Genomic DNA, 19,802 nt, shown 5'->3' with positions numbered 1-19,802 from the left:
CTAGCACGGCCACGTTAAACGGTCATCAGGTCAGAGCAGAAGGACTCCAGGGCACACGTGGGGCTGGCAGCACCTCCCCAGCAAAGCAAGCATGCTCCACCTGCCTCCTGCTCCCAGGACAGCCCCTAGAGCGTGTGGGCCAGGAAGGCTGGCCTCTGGCGTTTTGATCCTGCTCACACGGACCTGTCTACCTCTGTGCCCGGCTCCAGAGGGCAAGGAGGGGTCTCCCACATCCACGCCCCACCCAGACCTGAGCCTGGATGTGCCCACTGAAGGTCTGCAGCCCCACAGGCAGTGGGGAGGCACAGCTGCCTAGCCCAGGCCTGGGCACCCTGGAGGTGCTGGCCAGTGGTGTGTGCCCGGCACACTGGGGCCAAGGCGCCCCCTGCACAGCCCTTCTCCTGTTGCAGGACCTCAGGGCCCACGGCCACTGCCACAATGCTCCGGGGCCCCTTCTCCGCACTCCTGCTCGGGGGGCTTCTGGGAGTCCTGCATGCCCAGCAGCAGGAGGTCATCTCACCGGACATCTCCACTTCTGAGCGAAACAACAACTGCCCAGGTACCGGGGACAGCCAGGCCCCGGGGCACGGGGGCAAGCGGGGGTACTGGCGGGGCGGGCGGGGGGCAGCCTCTGCCGGCTGGTCTGACGGCCCCGCTCCCCAGAGAAAGCCGACTGCCCCGTCCACGTGTACTTCGTGCTGGACACCTCGGAGAGCGTGGCCATGCAGTCCCCCACGGACAGCCTGCTCTACCACATGCAGCAGTTCGTGCCGCAGTTCATCAGCCAGCTGCAGGACGAGCTCTACCTGGACCAGGTGGCCCTGAGCTGGCGCTACGGTGGCCTGCACTTCTCCGACCAGGTGGAGGTGTTCAGCCCACCGGGCAGCGACAGGGCCTCCTTCACCAAGAGCCTGCAGAGCATCCGCTCCTTCCGCCGGGGCACCTTCACCGACTGCGCGCTGGCCAACATGACCCAGGAGATCCGGCAGCATGTGGGCCGTGGCGTGGTCAGCTTCGCCGTGGTCATCACCGACGGCCACGTCACGGGCAGCCCGTGCGGGGGCATCAAGCTGCAGGCCGAGCGGGCCCGCGAGGAGGGCATCCGGCTCTTCGCGGTGGCCCCCAACCGAAACCTGAACGAGCAGGGTCTGCGGGACCTCGCCAGCACCCCCCACGAGCTCTACCGCAGCAACTACGCCACCATGCGGCCCGACTCCACCGAGATCGACCAGGACACCATCAACCGCATCATCAAGGTCATGGTGAGTGGCAGCCAGAGCCCAGCCCACCGTGACCCTTGGCGGGAGGCCCTGGTCGGCGGCCCCGCAGTCTCGGCGCCTCCCAGGCTGTGCTCACCAGCCCTCTCTGTCTTTTCTGCAGAAACACGAAGCCTACGGAGAGGTGAGTGGCGCTTTCCAGCCCCGCCAGCCCTGGCCGCTCTGCCGCCTGGGCCTCTGAGGCTGCGGACCCAGCAGGGAGGCCCACACCCTGCCGCCCCTGGCTCTTGGCACAGGATGGAACTCTTCTATGTGGGCCTGGGGAGGACGCCAGGCTCAGCCCAGGCTGCTGGGGCCCCTGGGGTCTGCCTAGGCCCCACTGAGCACAGTCAGCGTGGAGGTCTCGCCCCTGACCGGCAGGCCGTGTCCAGCCCAGACTGGGGCCTGAGCCACCTGCCGGGCAAGAGCAGGGCAGGCAGCAGTGTGCCCGGCTGGGCCCGGGGCTGTGAGCGGTTATGTGGCCTCAGCTCCAGCTCCCAGGAAAGGGGAGCCGGCCCCTGAAGTCACCACCCGCCCCCAGAGCAGCTACCAGCACAGCGGTGTGAACGCGCATACAGACGGTGCCTAGCCAGTGCCCGCTGCTCTTTGATGCTGCCACTACCCATCATTGCAAACTCAGCCTACTTTCCCAATGCTTTCCTGGAGGGCCTCTCTGAAAGCCAGCCCTCAGCCCCCTGGACCGTGTGTCCGTCCCTTCATCCTGGCCCAGTGGTCCCTGGGGCACCTTGGGGGCTCCTCCAAGCATCCCGGGCGGTTTGTCCCACCCTGACCCACAGTCCCCCACCTTCTCGTTCCAGTGCTACAAGGTGAGCTGTCTGGAGATCCCTGGGCCACCCGGCCCCAAGGGCTACCGCGGACAGAAGGTGAGCTGCCCCGAAGGCCTGCAGGCCCCTCTGCCGGGAAGCCCGACCTGTCTGAAAGTCCACCTTGAGGCTGGCCATGCTATACGGTCTCAACACTTCCAACCTGGAAAAGCTGAATTTAGGATTGTGTCCCCTTGCCGTGAAATGGCATTTTGAGACAAGTAGGAACTTCTTAAAAATTATTAAGGTACGCTGTTAAAATACTTGTGCAAGTAGGAAAGCTCACCTAGACAGGTCGGCCCTCAGCAGACCACACCCAGACCTCCCTGTGATGAGCAGAACAGGAAGCACGTCCTGCTGCCAGGGTTGCTGACTGGCCCAGGACTGCTGCGGCTCACTAGCCGGGGGCCAGGGAAGTCTTCCCTTTGCTGCCCCGGTTCCTGACCGCAGAGGCGTGCAGGTGTAGCCCTCCTGCCTCACTGCCAGAGCGAAGCCGCAGCTCCCATCAGTCCAAAGCCGTAGAAAGGCAGAGGGGAACTTCAGCAGGATGAGAAGGGCATCTAAGGGACTCGGGGGACACCGTCCCACAGCACAGAGGTGTCCAGTGACACACGTCCAGGTGGCAGCTCCAGGCCTCACCCCTGCCTCCTGCCCTGACTTCTCCCAGTCCGCCAGGAGTGAATTTGCCACCAGGAGAGCCTCAGCCACCAGGGTGCAGCAGCCAGGTCCTGACGGGTGGGAGCCAGGGGACCAGAGCTGGCATAGCCTGTGGCTGGGCGCCGCAGCCCCGTGCTCTGCTGGTCTTCCCCCAACCCGTGCTGCGGCCCTGATTCTTGCCTCTCCTCTGCTCTTTGCCCTTGAGTTGGGGCGCATATTGATAACTGGATGCCGCCCCTAAGTTCTACGTTGTGTGATTAGATTTTGAGTCCAAGGGACCGTGACCTCTGAATGGTCTGGAACCGCGGAGAGTCCTGCTGCATGCCACCCTTTGAATTGATCCCAGAGCAACTGACTTGCTAAGAATACGACACAGACCTGGTGCAGAGTTGGTGCCCTGGCTGAGGAGGGCCTGCCTCCCAGGCTACTCTGGCCTGGTTTGGCAGGGTGGCTTCTTGGAAAGCTGTCCATCAGGGCTCAGAAAAAAGAGGGTCAAAACAAACCCTGGTCTGGCATCGATCGGCTGACCCGACTGTAAGGTGTCTCCCCTCTTGGAGGGACTGGTGGCCTTCATGTGCCACCTTGCTGAGGATCTGGCCTCCTCACCCTGCCTCAGCTTACTCCTCCCTCTTGTCTGCTCTAGGGTGCCAAGGGCAACATGGGTGAGCCAGGAGAGCCTGGACAGAAGGGACGACAGGTGAGTGTGCCCCTGGCCCCTGTGCCCCGTCCATCCCCACCCCGACCCCCAGGACTGGGATTCCATCCGAGGCTCTCTGTTCTTCCACAGGGAGATCCAGGCATCGAGGGCCCCATTGGGTTCCCAGGACCCAAGGTGAGTTCCACGGGCCCTGCCTGGGGCTGGGGTGGGCATGGTGGGGATGGCACGGGGGACACAGTGGAGTCTGGGGAAGGCTCCCCCACACCCTCACCCCTGTCTCCAGTCCAGCACCCCATGCCCCTGTAACCAAGTAGGAGAAGCACCTCTGTAGTCAAAGGTCACCCCAAAACCAAGCATCCAGTCTGACCCCTCGTCCAGCCTCCTCTGCTGAGTGTGGTTCAGAGTCCACAGAGGCTTCCAGGTGCTGGACTCAGCCTGCTGCACCTGCCCTTGGCTGCTGGGCTCTGCCTGGTCTTCCCACCACCTCTAGGGTCCCACCAAGCCCCCTGACCCTTCTAACGCCCCGTCCGCTCTTTCTGCCTTCAGGGTGTTCCAGGCTTCAAAGGAGAGAAGGTGAGCCAACGCTGGGCAGCCCTACACAGGCCCCGCTGATGCAGACTGTGCCCGTCTGCAGCTGCCCCGTCCCTCGCGGGGCAGGCGGGCTCTGGGGAGGGGCCCCTCTCACCTTCCAGGGGCCCAAGGTCTCTGACCCACACCCAGAGATACAGGGTCTGTGAAGCTGGACACTCATCCCTCACTTCCTCCTCTGCAGGGTGAATTTGGAGCCGACGGACGGAAGGTGAGCTGGACGGGGCGGGCAGGCGCCCACCTCCATGCTGCCCAGGGGGACAAGGACCAGGGCTAACAGATCCCCTTTCCTCCCTTTTCAGGGGGCTCCTGGCCTGGCTGGCAAGAATGGGACTGACGGGCAGAAGGTAGAGTGAGCAGCCAGCTCGGTGCCACACTGACTGATCACATGCATACACAGGCATATTCGAGCACACTCGGGCACACATGGGCACACACACGGGCACACTCGGGCACACACACACAGGCACACACGGGCACACACACAGGCACACTCGGGTACACATGGGGACACATGGACACACGGGCACACATGGGCACACACATGGGCACACACACACAGGCACGCTCGGGCACACATGGGCACACATGGGCACATACACAGGCACACTCGGGTACACATGGGGACACATGGACACACGGGCACACATGGGCACACACACGGGGACACACAGGCACACTTGGGCACACTTGGGCACATATGGGCACACTTGAGCATACAGACATGGGGGCACTCCACACCTGTGCCCTGGCCTCCTCCCGGGGCTCAGCCACTACAGAGAAGATGCGTGATGGCCACAGGGGGCACCTTCCAGCCGCGTACCCTGAGAAAGCTCCACAGCCTGGTGCCGTGGAGTGACCTGGGCAGCGTGGTCACTGCACCTCCACCTGAAATCCTCTGATGCGTCTGCCCCCTCCTCCTGCAGGGCAAGCTGGGCCGCATTGGGCCTCCTGGTTGCAAGGGGGACCCAGGAAACCGGGTAGGTGCCCCTCGGGCCTGGTCTGCCTGTCTCACTGCCCTCGGCTCTGGGGGCAATGGAGGCAATGCCAGGCATGGCCTCTGCTTCTCCCTCCCGCCTGCCCTCCCTGCCTGCCCCTGCCGCCACCCTGGGTTGGGCCAGGGTTGGGGTCCCACGTGACAGCACCGCAGGAGCTTTGGGCCCCCCTGCGGAGGCATGTGGGGTGGCCAGGTCAAGTGGTCCCGCCATCGCGAGACCCTGCACTGTAGAGCTTGGTGCATCAGCCTGTCCCTCGCTGACTGACCAGTCAGTGCCTGGCCTCCTGGGCAGGGGTCCCCTGACCCAGGAGCCTCAAGGTGGGGGTGGGTGGTGCCCACAGTGGGCCCTGAGGATGGGGCTTTACTGCCCAGTTTGGGGGCAGCACCAGACCTTGTCTGGGGACAGCAGCCAGCAGGAGCCCCTGACACACCTTGCCCTCCTCCCTCAGGGCCCCGACGGGTACCCAGGGGAAGCTGGAAGCCCAGGCGAGCGGGGAGACCAAGGTGCCAAGGTAGGCCACCGGCCACGTGTGGCCGCGCAGCAGCGGGGCCACCCCTAGGGCCTCCCTGCCCTAGCCCCGGGCCCCTGGGGGATACAGCCTTAGAAGGAAGCTAGAATGGGAGGTTCAGGAGCGAGGCCTGGTACCCCAGCCGCCACCCTCCTAGGGCGTCGCTCGTGGGAGCCCCTGCAGGGAGCCTCTGGGCCCTGGGACCCCTCCCTCCCGGCCCTTTGCCCCCGGCTGCCCAGAACCCTGAGCACAGCCAGCAGCTCTCTTGGGAGCTCGGAACCCGGCCCTGTGTGGGCAGAGGCTGATCTCTCCAAACCTCCCAGGGGGACTCAGGCCGCCCAGGACGCAGGGGACCCCCAGGAGACCCTGGAGACAAAGGAAGCAAGGTGAGCCCTGCCACACTCTCCGCTCCTGGCCAGGCTGGCCAGCCACACCTGTCTCCTCACACATGGGAGGAGGGGCGAGAAGGACCCAGGAGCCCTGAGCATGGGCCAACCTCTGCCCTGTACTGCCAGGCCGCCAGGGTGGGCCCTGGGAGGCCGTCCTGAGCTCGGAGGGAAGCAGGCGGGAGGGCGGCCGTGCCGTGGGGCACATGCCGGCTGGGCACGCCCTTCCCCGGCCTCCACAGGCCTGCTGCAACGGGCTGTCTGAATGTCCCCTCCCCTCGGCAGGGTTACCAAGGCAACAACGGAGCCCCAGGAAGTCCTGGCGTGAAAGGAGCCAAGGGTGGACCTGGGCCCCGCGGACCCAAAGGCGAGCCCGTGAGTCCCCAGCCTGCGCAGCAGCCCTGCCGCGGTGGAACCCTGGCTCGGGAGGCGCCCTGGGTGGCACTGCTCCTCGCCACACCCCTGCCGGCTGGCTCTGCGCCTGCCCTCCCTGCAGCTGGCTCAGCCTCGCCTGGACTTTCAGCCTGGCCAGGAGCCTCACCCCACCCTCGTCCCGGCATCCTCTGCTGAACAGGCTGACCAGCAGCAGGATGGGTGTGGAGCCTTCAGGCCCTGCTGAGTCCTCTGAAGGAACCCTGGGCTCAGGGTCCCCAGACCCCAAGCCAGAGTCCTCCCGGGAGCGCAGAGCTAGGGCCGAGTGGCTGGCCAGTGTCCATCTCCAGGGCCCTAGGAGCCACTACTCCCCACCAACCCACCCATTCTCTGCAGGGGCGCAGGGGAGACCCCGGAACCAAGGGCGGCCCCGGCAGTGACGGCCCCAAGGGGGAGAAGGTGAGTGTCCATGTGCAGGAGCCAGAGGGCACATGGAGCCATGAGCCCTGGTGGTGAGACTTGACCCCACCCTCACCCACCAGGAGAACCAGAACGGCTGGGACCCCCACTGAGGGGCTGCCCCCTGCAGGGCCTGGGAAAGCAGGAGTGCGCCACCCACCCCTGCTGCCTCGCACCGGGGCTCGGGCTGTGCACCGCTCAGCCCACTGTGGACACACCTGCCCCTGTAGCTGTTGCAGCTGTCGAGGGTAGCGCTGATGCGGCCTGGTGGCATGACCCACAGTTACCTGTTCCCTTCAAGCTGTGGGTGAAGGGGCTTCGTCCCAGGCTGAGTGGGGTCCCACCCACAATACCTGTGGCCTCAGTGGGACCGTGAGGTTGGTGGTCAGTGGGACTGCAGGATGAAAGATGCCACTGTTCCAGCATGACCTTGGACACTGCCAGACACCGTCCTCCCCAGGGGACTCAGTGACCCCTCCTCTGACTCCCATCCACACATCCCTACCACATGGCCTCTCAGGGGGGATCCAAACATGAGTCCCCCAGTGAGACCTGACTGGCCCCTCTTCCCACAGGGCGACCCTGGCCCCGAGGGCCCCCGGGGCCTGGCCGGAGAGGTCGGCAACAAAGGAGCCAAGGTGCGTGGGGTTTGGGGAGCTGGAGGGGCTGGGGAGGCCAGGGAGGCCAGAGAGGCTGGGCGCCTGGTCCCAGGTGCCACTGAGACCGGCCTTGGGAGGGGCTGCATGTGGACCCTGCCCGTGGTCAGGCTGCCCTCCATGCTGAGCCAGGCCTCTGCAGAGCACAGGTCACGTGGCCTGCCCCAAGTCCCACCTACGCGGGACGGACGTCAGGGTCTCAAGCTCATCCTCTTCCTTTGCAGGGAGATCGGGGACTGCCTGGACCCAGAGGCCCCCAGGGGGCACTTGGGGAGCCCGGGAAGCAGGTCAGTGGCAGGACACCCGCAGCCGTGAGGCTCAGGTGGCCAGCTCTGCCTCCAGCCTCCTGTCCACTCCCATCCTGCAGAACGCTTGGTCCCCCATCTGTGGGTGGCACAGCTGCCTGCCAGTCACCATCCCCATGGCCCAGCTGGGCAGTGGGACCAGGAGCTGTCCCCTAGGGAACCTTCGCCACCCCACCCATGTCCTCGCACGGGGAAGGGGCTGTCCCAACCCCTCCCAGCAGGCGGGATGGTGGCCTGGGGTCTGGACCATGCGTGAAGAGAGGAGCCAGCACCCTCAGACCTTCGGATCCCAAGGGCAGCACGGGGAGCTGGGCATAGTGCGGTCGGTGCCAGGACTGAACTGTGCGGGTCAGACGAGCCCAGGTGCAGTTCAGCCCTGTCACAGAGGACTGTGCCGACCCTCTGATTCCTTTCCTGCCCTCAGGGATCTCGGGGAGACCCTGGTGACGCTGGGCCCCGCGGAGACTCAGGACAGCCGGGCCCCAAGGTGCGGCCCATCCCCCAGCACGGTGCACAGGGCTCAGAGCAGCCGCTCACGGGAGGTGGGAGGGGCCTGACTGGAGGGGCTGGAGGGGGCTTGGAGGGGCCTGGACAAGGCTGGCCGGGGCCCAGCCTGACGCCAGTATGTGGGGCGCAGGGAGCTGGGCAGCTCTTCCTCTCTCCTCCCCCAGTTGACCCCCGTGCGGGAAATGGCTGCTCTTCCCAAACCAGGGCCCTGAGGGGAGGGCCAGCCACGGGGGCACCACCTGGTCCAAGTGCCAGGTCCAGATGTGTGTGCTGGCACCTCCAGCCCCCAACTGAGAGGTGGGCGAGGCTCGCCCCACGGTGCCCCGGTCCATGTCCACACCCCTGAGCAGGGCCCCAGTCCATCCTCTGTTCCTTCCAACTGGTTCAGCCTCTTCCTCCAGGGAGACCCTGGCAGGCCTGGATTCAGCTACCCAGGACCCCGAGGGACACCCGTGAGTGCTGTGTGGGCCAGGGGCTTCCGCGGGAGGGGCTGGACCCAGTTGGGAAGGCCCTGCAGGCCCCATTGTCCCCTAGAGGGGGCCTTTGCAGGGCCAGGGAGGTGGGGCACAGGTCAGAGGATGGGTTCAGCACCACGGGCTTGTCCAGCACCGGGGGCCATGTGGCTCCACCCAGTCAGCAGGTGGCCTCCGCCACAGGGGAGTGAGGAAGTGGGTGGACGGGAGGATGGACAGGTGGGCCCTGTGAGGGACAGCTCCTCTCAGCCTGGGCCAGGAGCTGCGTTCCGGCTGGGCAACCCTCTGACCCTGGTTTGCTTCACAGGGAGATAAAGGCGAGCCCGGTCCCCGTGGCCCTGAGGTACGTGGGGTCCCTGCCCGTCTGGGCCACTCTCGTCCCCGGGGGGAGCAGAGCAGTCTGTGTCCACCACGGCTGGAATTTGGCGGTCATGCCCCTGCCCCGGGCCAGGTGGTGCAAGGCCTGCTTAGCTTGGCATGGTGGTAGCCGCCACGTCTGCCCCTTGCGAACGAAAGTCAGGGCTTGCCGACACCCAGTGTTGCCAGGAGCCTGGCCGCGGCCGGTCCTTGAGGGTCTGCAGCACCGACGCCTCTGGCACGTGTGTTCCTGTCACAGGGAGGCAGAGGAGACTTCGGCACGAAAGGAGGTCCGGGGAGGAAAGGAGAGAAGGGGGAGCCTGTGAGTACCTCGCCCTGCACCAGGCTGCTGGCAGAGCGGGCAGCGCGGAGGCTGACCATGTCCATCTGGGAGCTCTCAGGAGGACACCCAGCTCGCCTGGCACTAGAGCCCCATCCCCCCTGGAGGAGGACCGCCTGGCCCAGAGGCCTCTCTCCCCTCTGTCCCCACCCTTGTGCCAGGGCCACCCAGGCCTCGTCCCTAGCAGAGGCCAGTCCCGTGTCCTCCCTGTCACATCCTGGTGCTGGCCAGGCTCCCAGCAGGTGGGTGGGTGGGTGGACAGGTGAGCAGGTAGGTGAGTGGACAGGTGAGCAGGTGGGTGAGTGGACAGGTGAGCAGGTAGGTGAGTGGACAGGTGAGAAGGTGGGTGAGTGGACAGGTGAGCACATGGGTGGATGGATGGGTGGACAGGTGAGTGGGTGGAAAGGTAAGCAGGTGGGTGGATGGACAGGTGGGTGAGTGGGTGCCGGGATGAGTGGGTGGCTTGGGCGTGAGGATGCAAGGGTGAGTGAAGGTGCTGGGTGAGGAGCCAGGGGTCAGCTCATGCTGCTCCAGCACCATCTTTCGAGCCCCTCTGTGTTCCCTCTGGCTGGCCCGGCTCTGGGAGTGGCTGCCGGGACCATCCCACTGAGCACTCCCACGCTGACACAGCCCACCCTGACCCCGCCCTGCCCAGGCGGGGGCACTAGGCAGGGGCAGCAGGACTCCGTCGGGCGCGAGGACCCGCCCGGGGGGTTAGCTGAGCCCGCCCTGTTCCTTCGCAGGCAGATCCTGGTCCCCCTGGCGAGCCGGGCCCTCGGGGGCCCAGAGGAGTCCCAGGACCTGAGGTAGGCCACCTCTGTCCCTTTGCCGCTCGGTCCACAGCCAGGCCAGTGCACAGCTGGCCTCTGGGTTCTGCCCTGTGTGCTTGGTGTGCACCGGGCAGTGGCACCAGAGTGACGCCCCGCCCACCTCGGGCCCCAGGTCTCACTTCACACCGTTGTCCCTCCTCCAGGGTGAGCCCGGCCCCGCGGGAGACCCAGGCCTCACGGTAGGTGTCACGTGGGAGGGATCAGCACCCTCCCTCCCGAAAATCAGGAGGGCGCCGGGCGGGCAGGTGGGCGGGGCGGCTGGACCGCGGGCTCCGCCCCCTGGAGACACGCTCTGCCCCCGCCCTCTGCCGCAGGAGTGTGACGTCATGACCTACGTGCGGGAGACCTGCGGGTGCTGCGGTGAGTCCGGGGGCGGGGCCGGGGGCGGGGCTGGGGCGGGGCGGGGCCGGCTCTGGCACCGCCCACTGACGCTGCGGCCCGCAGACTGCGAGAAGCGCTGTGGCGCCCTGGACGTGGTCTTCGTCATCGACAGCTCCGAGAGCATCGGCTACACCAACTTCACCCTGGAGAAGAACTTCGTGATCAACGTGGTCAACAGGCTGGGCGCCATGGCCAAGGACCCCAAGTCGGAGACGGGTCCGTGAGGCAGGCGGAGGCCGGGCGGGACGGGAGAGGCCAGGGGCTCCCTCCCAGGCCGGGGCAGTCGCCTGGGCGCGTCTGATGCGGCGGCCGCGCGCTCTCGCCCGCGCAGGCACCCGCGTGGGCGTGGTGCAGTACAGCCACGAGGGCACCTTCGAGGCCATCCAGCTGGACGACGAGCGCATCGACTCGCTGTCCAGCTTCAAGGAGGCCGTCAAGAACCTGGAGTGGATCGCGGGCGGCACCTGGACGCCCTCCGCCCTCAAGTTCGCCTACAACAAGCTCATCAAAGACAGCCGCCGCCACAAGACCCGCGTGTTCGCCGTGGTCATCACGGACGGGCGGCACGACCCGCGGGACGACGACCTGAACCTGCGGGCGCTGTGCGCGGGCGACGTCACCGTGACGGCCATCGGCATCGGGGACATGTTCCACGAGCGCCACGAGAGCGAGAACCTCTTCTCCATCGCCTGCGACCAGCCGCAGCAGGTGCGCAACATGACGCTCTTCTCCGACCTGGTGGCCGAGCGCTTCATCGACGACATGGCCGACGTCCTCTGCCCGGGTGAGCTGCCGCCCGGCCCTCCCGCCGCAGGCCCGCGCGGTCGGCCGGCTGACCCGCCGCTCCTCTCTTGCAGACCCCCAGATCGTGTGCCCGGAGCTTCCCTGCCAAACAGGTGACGCAGGCGCCCCGCCCGCCCAGGCTAGCAGCGGCCTCCTGCAGCAGGCTGGGCCCAGGCCCGCCCGCGAGGGGACCCCGGCCCTGCCCGACCCAGGAGGGCCAGCGGCAGCTCCCCAGGCACTGTGGGCGCAGGAGCTGCTGGCCTGGCTCTGTGTGTGGTCAGCCCCCGGGTCAGCCCTGTTTCAGGGTGGACGGGCCCTGGCACAGCCCCGGCAGGGCGGCAGGCACAGCCAGGCTGTCCAGCCCCCCGGGGCTGTACCTGCTCTGCTGGGTGCCTTTGCTGCCCCTCCATGGCCAAGAGGACTGCAGGGTGACTGGGTGAGAGGACCCCAAAGGTGCCGAAGGGGCCTCAGGGGCTAATGTCCCCGCTGGCCAGCCCTGTCCCCTCCCAGGCAGGGGACCCCAGGCCAGGGATGGGACCTGGGGCCACCATGGAGATGGAGTGTCCTGCTGGAGGGCCACCTGCTAGCAGCCATCTCGCCGGCCTCTACCTTGGGAACTCAGCGTTTCTCAGCCTTCCACAGCAGGGTGGCTGCTGAGCCTGTTCACGAGTGCCCAGCCACCTGGGAACGGACTGGGCAGTGGGTCAGGCATCCACATGCTGGGACAGTGCTGGCAGGACAGTGTTGGCCCTGATCTCGGCCAGGCAAGTCCCCAGCCAGACCCGCAGCTTGAGGCCTATCAGGCAGGCAGGGGAGCAGCACCCTGAGCCAGCGGTCGAGGCCCAAGTGGCCTGGCGGGGTTGGAACCAGTGGGGTCTGCACAGGGCCAGGCCGATGCTACCCACCCGCGGCCAGCTGGACCCTGGGGCGCAGGAGCCAGTCCTGGTCCCTCGGCCGTGGCCCAGTGTTCTCAGCTGGCTCCTGGTCGAGGCTGGGGAGCTTTGGGCTCCCGCTGGGCACGCTGGCGGTGGTGTCCGCGGTGGCGTCTGTCTGCGAAGCCTTCTTGGAGCTGTCCCTGCTGGGAGGGTTCAGGCGGGAGTGCAGGGCCCGCCGCGGGCTGGTGCTGCGTCCTCGATATGGCTGTGGCTTCTGCTGGCTCTCAAGGGGTGGGTCACTCTCACCTTCAGCTCGAGCAAGCTGCAATGCCCTTGCCGCTCTGGTGGACGCAGCTGTGTGTGCTGGGTGTGGCCTGCTGGCGTTGCATCCAGGGCGCTGCTGGGTTCATGAGCCACACAGTGGGGGTGCCTGGCCTCGGGGCACAGTGGCACCATGACATGGCTCTGGGAAGGTGACGGGGTCCCGGAGGAAATGAGGACCTCGGCCACTCTGGCCCAGCCCCTGCAGCCTCGGACCTGTGCCTGGAGCCGCCCTAGGACACCCTCCCTCTTTCCGGGCCTCCTGATCCCCTGCTGAGCTTACCAAGCTCCCTCCTTTCGGCCTTTTGAAACTCGAGTAAATAAGCATGCAACCGTGAGAGCCACCTGCCCTCTGACATCCGTGGGTCCTTGTGGGCACCTCCCGTGCGAACCCAGCGCCGGTGGACACCGCCAACTCTGGCCTAGCCCTGACCTGGGCCAAACAGCCCCGTCCGTCCTGAAGCCCAGCCGCCCTGGGCCTGCACCAGGCAGGGGCAGTTGTGACTCTGTCAGGCCATGGAGGCTGCCAGGGGACAAGCCAGGTATGGGCTCCAGCCCCTGAGGACGAAGTGACCTGGTAATGACCGAAGTCAGGAGAGACTGCAGGGTGACCCCAGCTCGGGGTGGAAATGGGCACGGGGATTCCCAGAGCTGGAGTGTGCAGAGGGGGGCCTGAGGGGCGGGGACTGGCCATCTGCATCTGCCCACTACTCCAGCCTGACCGGAGGCCAGAGCCACTTAGAGCGAGGTGCCCACCAGAGTCAGGCCTCCCCTCCAGGGGGCATGGGAGCCACAGCAGGGGGCAAAGAGACAGACAGGCGGGAGAGAGAGGAGAGGAACAGAGACAGAGATGGGGGATCCAGAGAGACAGAGATAGATGGAGGGATACAGAGAGAGATAGAGATAGGAGGAATCCAGGGAGACAAAGATGGGGAAGGAGATAGAGATGGGGGAGGGAAGAGAGAGATGGGGATCCAGAGACAGAGGGACAGAGACAGACGAGGGAATCCAGAGAGAGACAAAAACAGAGACGGGATAGAGAAACAGAGACGGGGGTGGCAGTGAGAGACAGGAAGATGGTCCAGAGAGAGATCCAGGGTGGGAGAGTCAGGGAGGAGCAGGAGAGAGGCCTCCGCAGCTGCCCTGTCCCTGGGTCCTAGGGGTCAGTGTGGCTGGGGGACGGGTCACATCTCACATCGGAGAGGGTTGGACGCCTGGGCCTGCAGACCTCCTGGGGGTGTCCAGGGCAGGGCTTCCTGAGGAGCCGCGAGGGGCTGGTCGCCCAGGTAGGGCTTGAGGCAGCTGCTGTGCTGATCCTCTGCTGGCAGGGCCTCCAGCCTCCATTCAACCATTCCCCACCTCCTGGCCCAGCCAGAGGCCCCCTCTCCCAATGGCACCTCCTGGCCACTCGCCTCTCTGGGCCTCGTGTCTGCTCTCTGCTTTGGTCCTGACTCTGCTTTCTGCAGAGAGGCCCGAGGAGGGCTGGAGGCCCACTCGCACCCACCAGGGCCCTTAAAGTCTTCTCTGGACGCTCCCTTGCAGATGGACTGCGGCCTGTTGGTGAACCCCCAGTCACCTTCCTCCGTACGGAAGAGGGCCCCGAGCCCACCTTCCCCAGGACCATCCCCCTGATCCAGCAGTTGCTAAACAGCACAGAGGCCACGCAGGACCCGGCCTCCTACTCCCAGCTGGTGGCCGTGATGGTCTACACTGCAGAGCGGGCCAAGTTCGCCACAGGGGTCGAGCGGCAAGACTGGATGCAGCTGTTCATTGACACCTTTAAGCTGGTGCACAGGGACATCACTGGGGACCCTGAGACTGCACTGGCGCTCTGCTGAGCCCGGGCCATGTGGGCAGAGGCCGGAGCTGCCCCCGCCCTGCTTCCCAGCTTGGAGGGCCACCTCCACCAGCTGGGCCCAGAAGCAGCCATCGCCCTGCTGAGGCCAGAGGGAGGCGTCTCGGGCGGCGCCTGTGCAGAGGCTCACCGGGGGCCTTCCTGCTCTCAGTCCCGGGGTGCTGCCGCCGGCCTGTGCCCTGCTCCGGCCTCACCCAGTCTTCCGTGGCCTTCTTCTGCCTGTGTCCTCTCTCCTCCTTCAAGCACAGTGGGCATTGAATTAAGGCCCATCCTAAATCCAGGTTGTTCTCATCTCAAGCTCCTTCACCCAACCCGTCCTTTTTTGCTACAGAAAGTGACCGTTGCCTCTCCAGGGTTAGGACGGGGCCCCCAAAGGGGCCACCCCAGCGTCTGCTGAGCTGCCCCAGGGTGTAGGTGAGGCAGGCTTGCTGTCGGCACCCTGGGAAGGGTCTCTCGCAGGGTCCCAGGTTCTGGTTCAGCCCGGTCTCAGGCATGGCCAGTGATCCTGGGTTCAGTGACACCAGGTGTTTGTGGTCCACAGGTGACCAGGGATGGGTGGCAGGTGGTTCCTGTGGCCATGATGCATTCAAGCGAGCCATGAGGTCACACCACGTGCCTGGCCTCCGGGCATCCGCGTGCCCAGCCCAGCCACTCCTGGTGCCCACCCACCCTTGGCAAGGCATCACTGCCCTCTGGCACTGGAGCCCAGACCGCCAGGGTGCTCTGCTGATGTGGCGGCCTTCCCCCAGTGAGCACAGGCGGCCCGGGGAGGGTCACTCCCCCAGGCAGGCAGACGGGGCCGCCTGGTCCTGCCTGGGCTTCCGCCCTGCTGCAGGGGTGGCAGGCAGGTGCAGGTGCCCACAGGACTGGGAGGTGCGGGGCCTGCCAAAGTCCCAGGCCTTCGACTGTGCTGCATCTCCCGGGGGGGGTGCGGGCCACCCAAGTCCCCACCCAGCTGCCTGCTGCTGGTCTGCCTGCGTGCGTGGTGACGACAGAGGACGCTTGTCAGTTGTGGGGGGCTGGGACACTCTAGGCCACTCCCCAGACCCTCTGAGCTGGGTCCAGGGTGGTGTGCACTAGAGTAAGCGGCGTCGTTACTGAGCTCATTAGCAAGATGGTGCCCACGCTCAGTTGCTGGTGGGCGTCCTCCTTGGAAGGCCATGTCAGGAGGCTCTCTGCAGCCAAGTGGCCACTGACCAGACCTGCTTCCGTGGGCTGGAGCGTGGGGACACTTGTGGCGTGTGAGGTCCCTGGTCATGCGCGTCTGGGGTCAGGGCCCTGCTCTTGATGGGTTCCTGGGGACCCAAAGGCCCAGGCCTATGGCAGCAATGAGGGTTCTCTGAAGAGCAGAGGCCCTGGGGCCGGCATGTCCATGGCCCCTTCCAAGGGAGGAGCCTGGCCACGGTACCTTAGGGGTCTCAGACCATGGGCTCCGACACTCTGGCGAAGTCCACCTGCGCTCTTCCCATGTCCAGGGCTGGTGGGGAGTGCGCAGGGAGGTGGCCTCAGATGGCCATGGGTCTCTGCGGGCCACACCTGAGCTCACTGAATGCCACGCTGTGCAAGCCCAAGGGGACACGGATGTCTGTCTTCCTGGGGGACGTGTGGCCCAGACAGCTCCAGGTTGCTTGGGGGCAGGTGGGCAGCTCTGAGGGTCAGGGTCAGGGACCCCAGCAGATGGCCGCCCTTTTGCGAGTAGCCAGGAGGAGGGCCTGGAGGTGCCGGCCTGGGCTGCCCACTGGAGTCCGGCTCCACCAGGTCTGGGTTCCCGGTTCCTGAGTGTTCCTGGTGGGCGGTGCTCCTCCCTGCGGAACCAGGGCCGAGGATGCGGCAGCGGCCAGGCGTGGCCCCCGCCCGCAGTGCAGGGCCCCTGAGAGCGCAGAGGGGCGGCCCTGGCCCCGCGGCCGGCCCCATCTCCCGTCTCCCCACAGAGCTGTACGTGGCGCAGTGCACGCAGCGGCCCGTGGACATCGTCTTCCTGCTGGACGGCTCCGAGCGGCTGGGCGAGCAGAACTTCCACAAGGCGCGCGGCTTCGTGGAGGAGGTGTCCCGGCGCCTGACACTGGCCCGCAGGGAGGATGACCCCCTCAACGCCCGCGTGGCCCTGGTGCAGTACGGCGGCCAGCAGGAGCAGCAGGTGGCCTTCCCGCTGACCTCCAACCTGACGGTCATCCACGAGGCGCTGCAGGACCTCCGCTACCTCAACTCCTTCTCCCACGTGGGCGCCGGCATCGTGCACGCCATCAACAGCGTGGTGCGGGGCGCCCGGGGCGGGGCCCGGCGCCACGCGGAGCTGGCCTTCGTCTTCCTCACCGATGGCGTCACGGGCAACGCCAGCCTGGAGGAGTCCCTGCACTCCATGCGCAAGCAGAACGTGGTGCCCACCGTGGTGGCCGTGGGCAGCGACGTGGACATGGACGTGCTGCACAAGATCAGCCTGGGCGACCGGGCGGCCATCTTCCGGGAGAAGGACTTCGACAGCCTGGTGCAGCCCGGCTTCTTCGACAGGTTCATCCGCTGGATCTGTTAGCGCCGCCACCTTGCTCTCCCGCGTGGTGCTACTGGGGCCCCGCCTGGCAGGCCAGCCGACGCTTGCCCGGGGTCTCTCGCTGCGGCCAGAGCCCTTCTCCCAAGGAGGTTGGGATGGGAGGACCCCAGGCAGGCCCTGCCCAGCACGGGCTCCCAGGCCCCGCCAGCCTCTGTCCCACGACACCTCGCCCTCAAGACCTCTGCCAGCCCAGAGGCTCCCCGGTGCCCTGTAGTCCACAGACTCTGTCCTTCGGCCTCCCTGCCTCCCCTCCCCTTCCAAAGGCTTTTCCAGCCCTGCTGGGGCCTGGTCACCACCTACCCTCAAGCCTTGAGCTCATGAGCTCTCCCGAGAGCCCTGTCCATGGACCCATGTCCAATAAAGGCTTGGACCCCCTGCTGCTGCCAGTCCCCAGTGCCTGCCCGGCTGGCCCCTCACAGGCACGGGCTGCGCCTCGAGGCCTCCTCCAGCCCTGAGACCATGCTGTGTGCACACACCACCAGGGACCTCCGTTGCCCTGTGTCCCCAACCCCCAGTCCAGGGACTGCCACAGGCACTGGCCACACTCTCCGTCCCCAAGCGACCAGGCTCAGCAAGAACTGCACCCTGACACTCTGCACTGGGCTGACCTCTCCCCAGTCCCAAGCCAGGACAGGGGGCTCCCAGACACCCCCAGTTCTAGGAGGGCAAGCTGTGGGCGGCCAGGAGGAGGTGGGCAGCAAGTGATGGCCAGAAGGACATGCACGTGGGTGATTTGGGGTGTTTCAGACCCCAGGTCTCTTGCTAGCCTGTGGGAGGTTCCATGGGGAAAGGTCAGTTTGCAGGGGAGATGACCACACCTCCTGTGGGCCCGCAGGTCCCCTGAGCATCACATCTAAGTCCACTCGCTGACAGCCCAGGCTTCGTCCCTCAGCAAGCACTGGCCAACATCCCACAGCCAGCATGGCCCTGGCCAGAGACAACCCTCTGTCACCAACAGACCCCAGCAAGGGCTCCGGGTCCCCTCCCAATCCCATCGGCCCCTCCCCACCAGACCAGTATCACCCTCCCCGCCAGCACCTGCCACCCCCGAAAACCCCACTCCCAGCCAGGCCCCTCCTCCGGGCACATACGCAGCCTCACCACTGCCCCCACGGACCCCCCCACGGACCTCACCCACGGACCTCCCCCACGGACCCCTCCCACGGACCCCCCCCACGGACCTCACCCACAGACCTCCCTCATGGACCCCTCCCACGGACCCTCCCACGGACCCCTCCCACGGACCCCCCCCACGGACCCCCCCACGGACCCCTCCCACGGACCCCCCCACGGACCCTCCCACGGACCCCCCCCACGGACCCTCCCACGGATCCCCCCACGGACCTCCCCCACTGACCCCCCCCACGGACCTCCCTCATGGACCTCCCCACTGATGTCCTCCCGGACTCCACACCAGAAGCTCTCTCAACACCGCACCTGCCCCCTCACCAACATCTCCAATCTCAGCTCCCTTACCAGGTCGTCCACGTGTCCCCACGTCCCTGTGCCTTCAGACCTCTGCCATGGTAGCTGTGGACCATGTGGCCTGGACAGCCCTGGGCCAGGAAGGAGCTGACCCTACTGGACAGGCTCACGGGAACACGCCTCGCTTCCGAGGGCCCAGCTACTGTCACCTCTCCCCTCCACGCTATGGGCAGCCCTGCCTCACCCCCATGGGGATGCTGCTTCTGCTGCCCCGTTCAGCTGCCCTCCCAAGCCTGGACATGCTGGAGGGAGGAGGTGGTCACCAGCCAGGGCTCTCCTGCAGCCCAGGCCCCGCCCTGCCTTCGGGTCAAGCTGCAGTGGCCAGGGCAGCGTGGTGGGAAGGCCCATCCCGGCCTCTGCTGGGTCTGTGCTGGGGAGGCCGGTCCCTGACCCTCCTGGGCAGCTCCTGAAGAAGCGTCACCGGGCAGGTGGGGCAGGACGGGCAGCACTCTCCTCCTCTGTTCTCCACCAGCCCCGGAGCTGGGGCTGGGCCTGAGTCAGTGAGCGCGTCTGGCCACCCCAGCACCCAGGACCCAATACCCCTCCTCCTGGGACCCACCTTGGGACCTACAACTGCACCCTGGCCATGGCGAAGGGCCCCCAGGGCTGGGGTGAGGTCCTGGCAGCTGCCAACAGCCCCCGCCAGTGCCCAACCAGTGACCGCACCCTCACACACAGAGACAGCGGTCTGCCCAGCCCCCAGCCCTGGACACAGGCCCCTCCCTGAGGCTGACACCGGGCCGGCCTTCCTGAGACCTGGGCCCCAGTCAGCATGGCTGTGTCCCCCAGGGCACTTTGGCCAGCGCTCACACTGCGGGAAGGGCCAGCAGCCACAAAACCACAGACCACCGGGCCTGCAGTCTCCGGCAGATGATGGCAGAGCCAGCCACCCAGATCCCCCAGTGCCAGAGGAACCCCGGCCCCACAGCCACTGGGCCGAAGGACAGGTGGAGAAAGTGACGCGGAGCGTCAGGTGGGGTCTGGTGGGTGCAAGAGGCAGCTCGAGGTCAGCGTGCGCCTGCTGCCCAGCACGACAGTTCCTCCTGACCCAGGAATGGGAGGGAAGGCGGCCCCTCCACCCTCCATGCATCCCCCATAAAAGGGCCCAACCTCTGCGCCAGCCCCCAGGCACCTGGACCCACTTCCTGGCAGCAGCAGACAGACCTGTGGTCACTGTGCTCAGCCTGCAGCAGTTCAGGGATGTGGCTGGGGGAGACCTGAGGCCAAGGGTCAGAAACTGAGACCAGGACCTGCAGCCACTGTGCCCAGAGGCCTGGGGTGCCCTCAAGGGTGAGGACCCGCGGGGTCTCTGTGGAGACCGCAGGAGCCTGGTGACAGAGGGCCTCTGAGGACTCAGGGGACAGGAGAGCCCCTGGGACA

At 66.6% G+C, this 19,802-nt stretch overlaps 1 protein-coding gene across 3 annotated transcripts; it reads left to right on the top strand.

The window, feature by feature from the left end:
- Nucleotides 1-431: 431 nt before the first annotated feature.
- COL6A2 (collagen type VI alpha 2 chain) lies at nucleotides 432-17,311 on the top strand. Of its 3 annotated transcripts, none has more exons than XM_079100736.1 (27): nucleotides 432-559; nucleotides 664-1,262; nucleotides 1,381-1,401; nucleotides 2,075-2,140; nucleotides 3,381-3,434; nucleotides 3,525-3,569; nucleotides 3,942-3,968; nucleotides 4,168-4,194; nucleotides 4,286-4,330; nucleotides 4,910-4,963; nucleotides 5,430-5,492; nucleotides 5,813-5,875; nucleotides 6,161-6,250; nucleotides 6,644-6,706; nucleotides 7,282-7,344; nucleotides 7,587-7,649; nucleotides 8,092-8,154; nucleotides 8,576-8,626; nucleotides 8,955-8,990; nucleotides 9,264-9,326; nucleotides 10,088-10,150; nucleotides 10,318-10,353; nucleotides 10,489-10,534; nucleotides 10,619-10,771; nucleotides 10,887-11,339; nucleotides 11,413-11,451; nucleotides 16,321-17,311. In XM_079100736.1, the coding sequence occupies exons 1-27, from the start codon at nucleotides 439-441 to the stop codon at nucleotides 16,917-16,919; spliced, it is 3,066 nt and encodes a 1,021-aa protein (XP_078956862.1). In that variant the 5' UTR covers nucleotides 432-438; the 3' UTR covers nucleotides 16,920-17,311. The 3 variants fall into 3 exon arrangements, with proteins under 3 accessions (XP_078956862.1, XP_078956864.1, XP_078956863.1); XM_079100738.1 differs by lacking the exon at nucleotides 16,321-17,311 and adding an exon at nucleotides 14,077-14,387; XM_079100737.1 differs by lacking the exon at nucleotides 1,381-1,401 and having other exon boundaries at nucleotides 2,054-2,140.
- Nucleotides 17,312-19,802: the final 2,491 nt, after the last annotated feature.

Source organism: Sciurus vulgaris (assembly GCF_902686455.1).
Source record: "Sciurus vulgaris genome assembly, chromosome: 10".
Lineage (NCBI taxonomy): Eukaryota > Metazoa > Chordata > Mammalia > Rodentia > Sciuridae > Sciurus > Sciurus vulgaris.
Note: the sequence above shows the minus strand (reverse complement) of the source record. Positions and strands in the feature narration are given on the sequence as shown.

What these genes read in the sequence shown, in the direction of transcription:
- COL6A2 (XM_079100737.1), top strand. Translation starts at nt 439, where the DNA reads ATGCTCCGGGGCCCCTTCTCCGCACTCCTGCTCGGGGGGCTTCTGGGA. An exon ending in ATGGGACTGACGGGCAGAAG is followed by an intron (nt 4,331 to 4,909) that starts GTAGAGTGAGCA and finishes CTCCTCCTGCAG; the next exon opens with GGCAAGCTGGGCCGCATTGG. An exon ending in CGGGAGACCCAGGCCTCACG is followed by an intron (nt 10,354 to 10,488) that starts GTAGGTGTCACG and finishes CCTCTGCCGCAG; the next exon opens with GAGTGTGACGTCATGACCTA.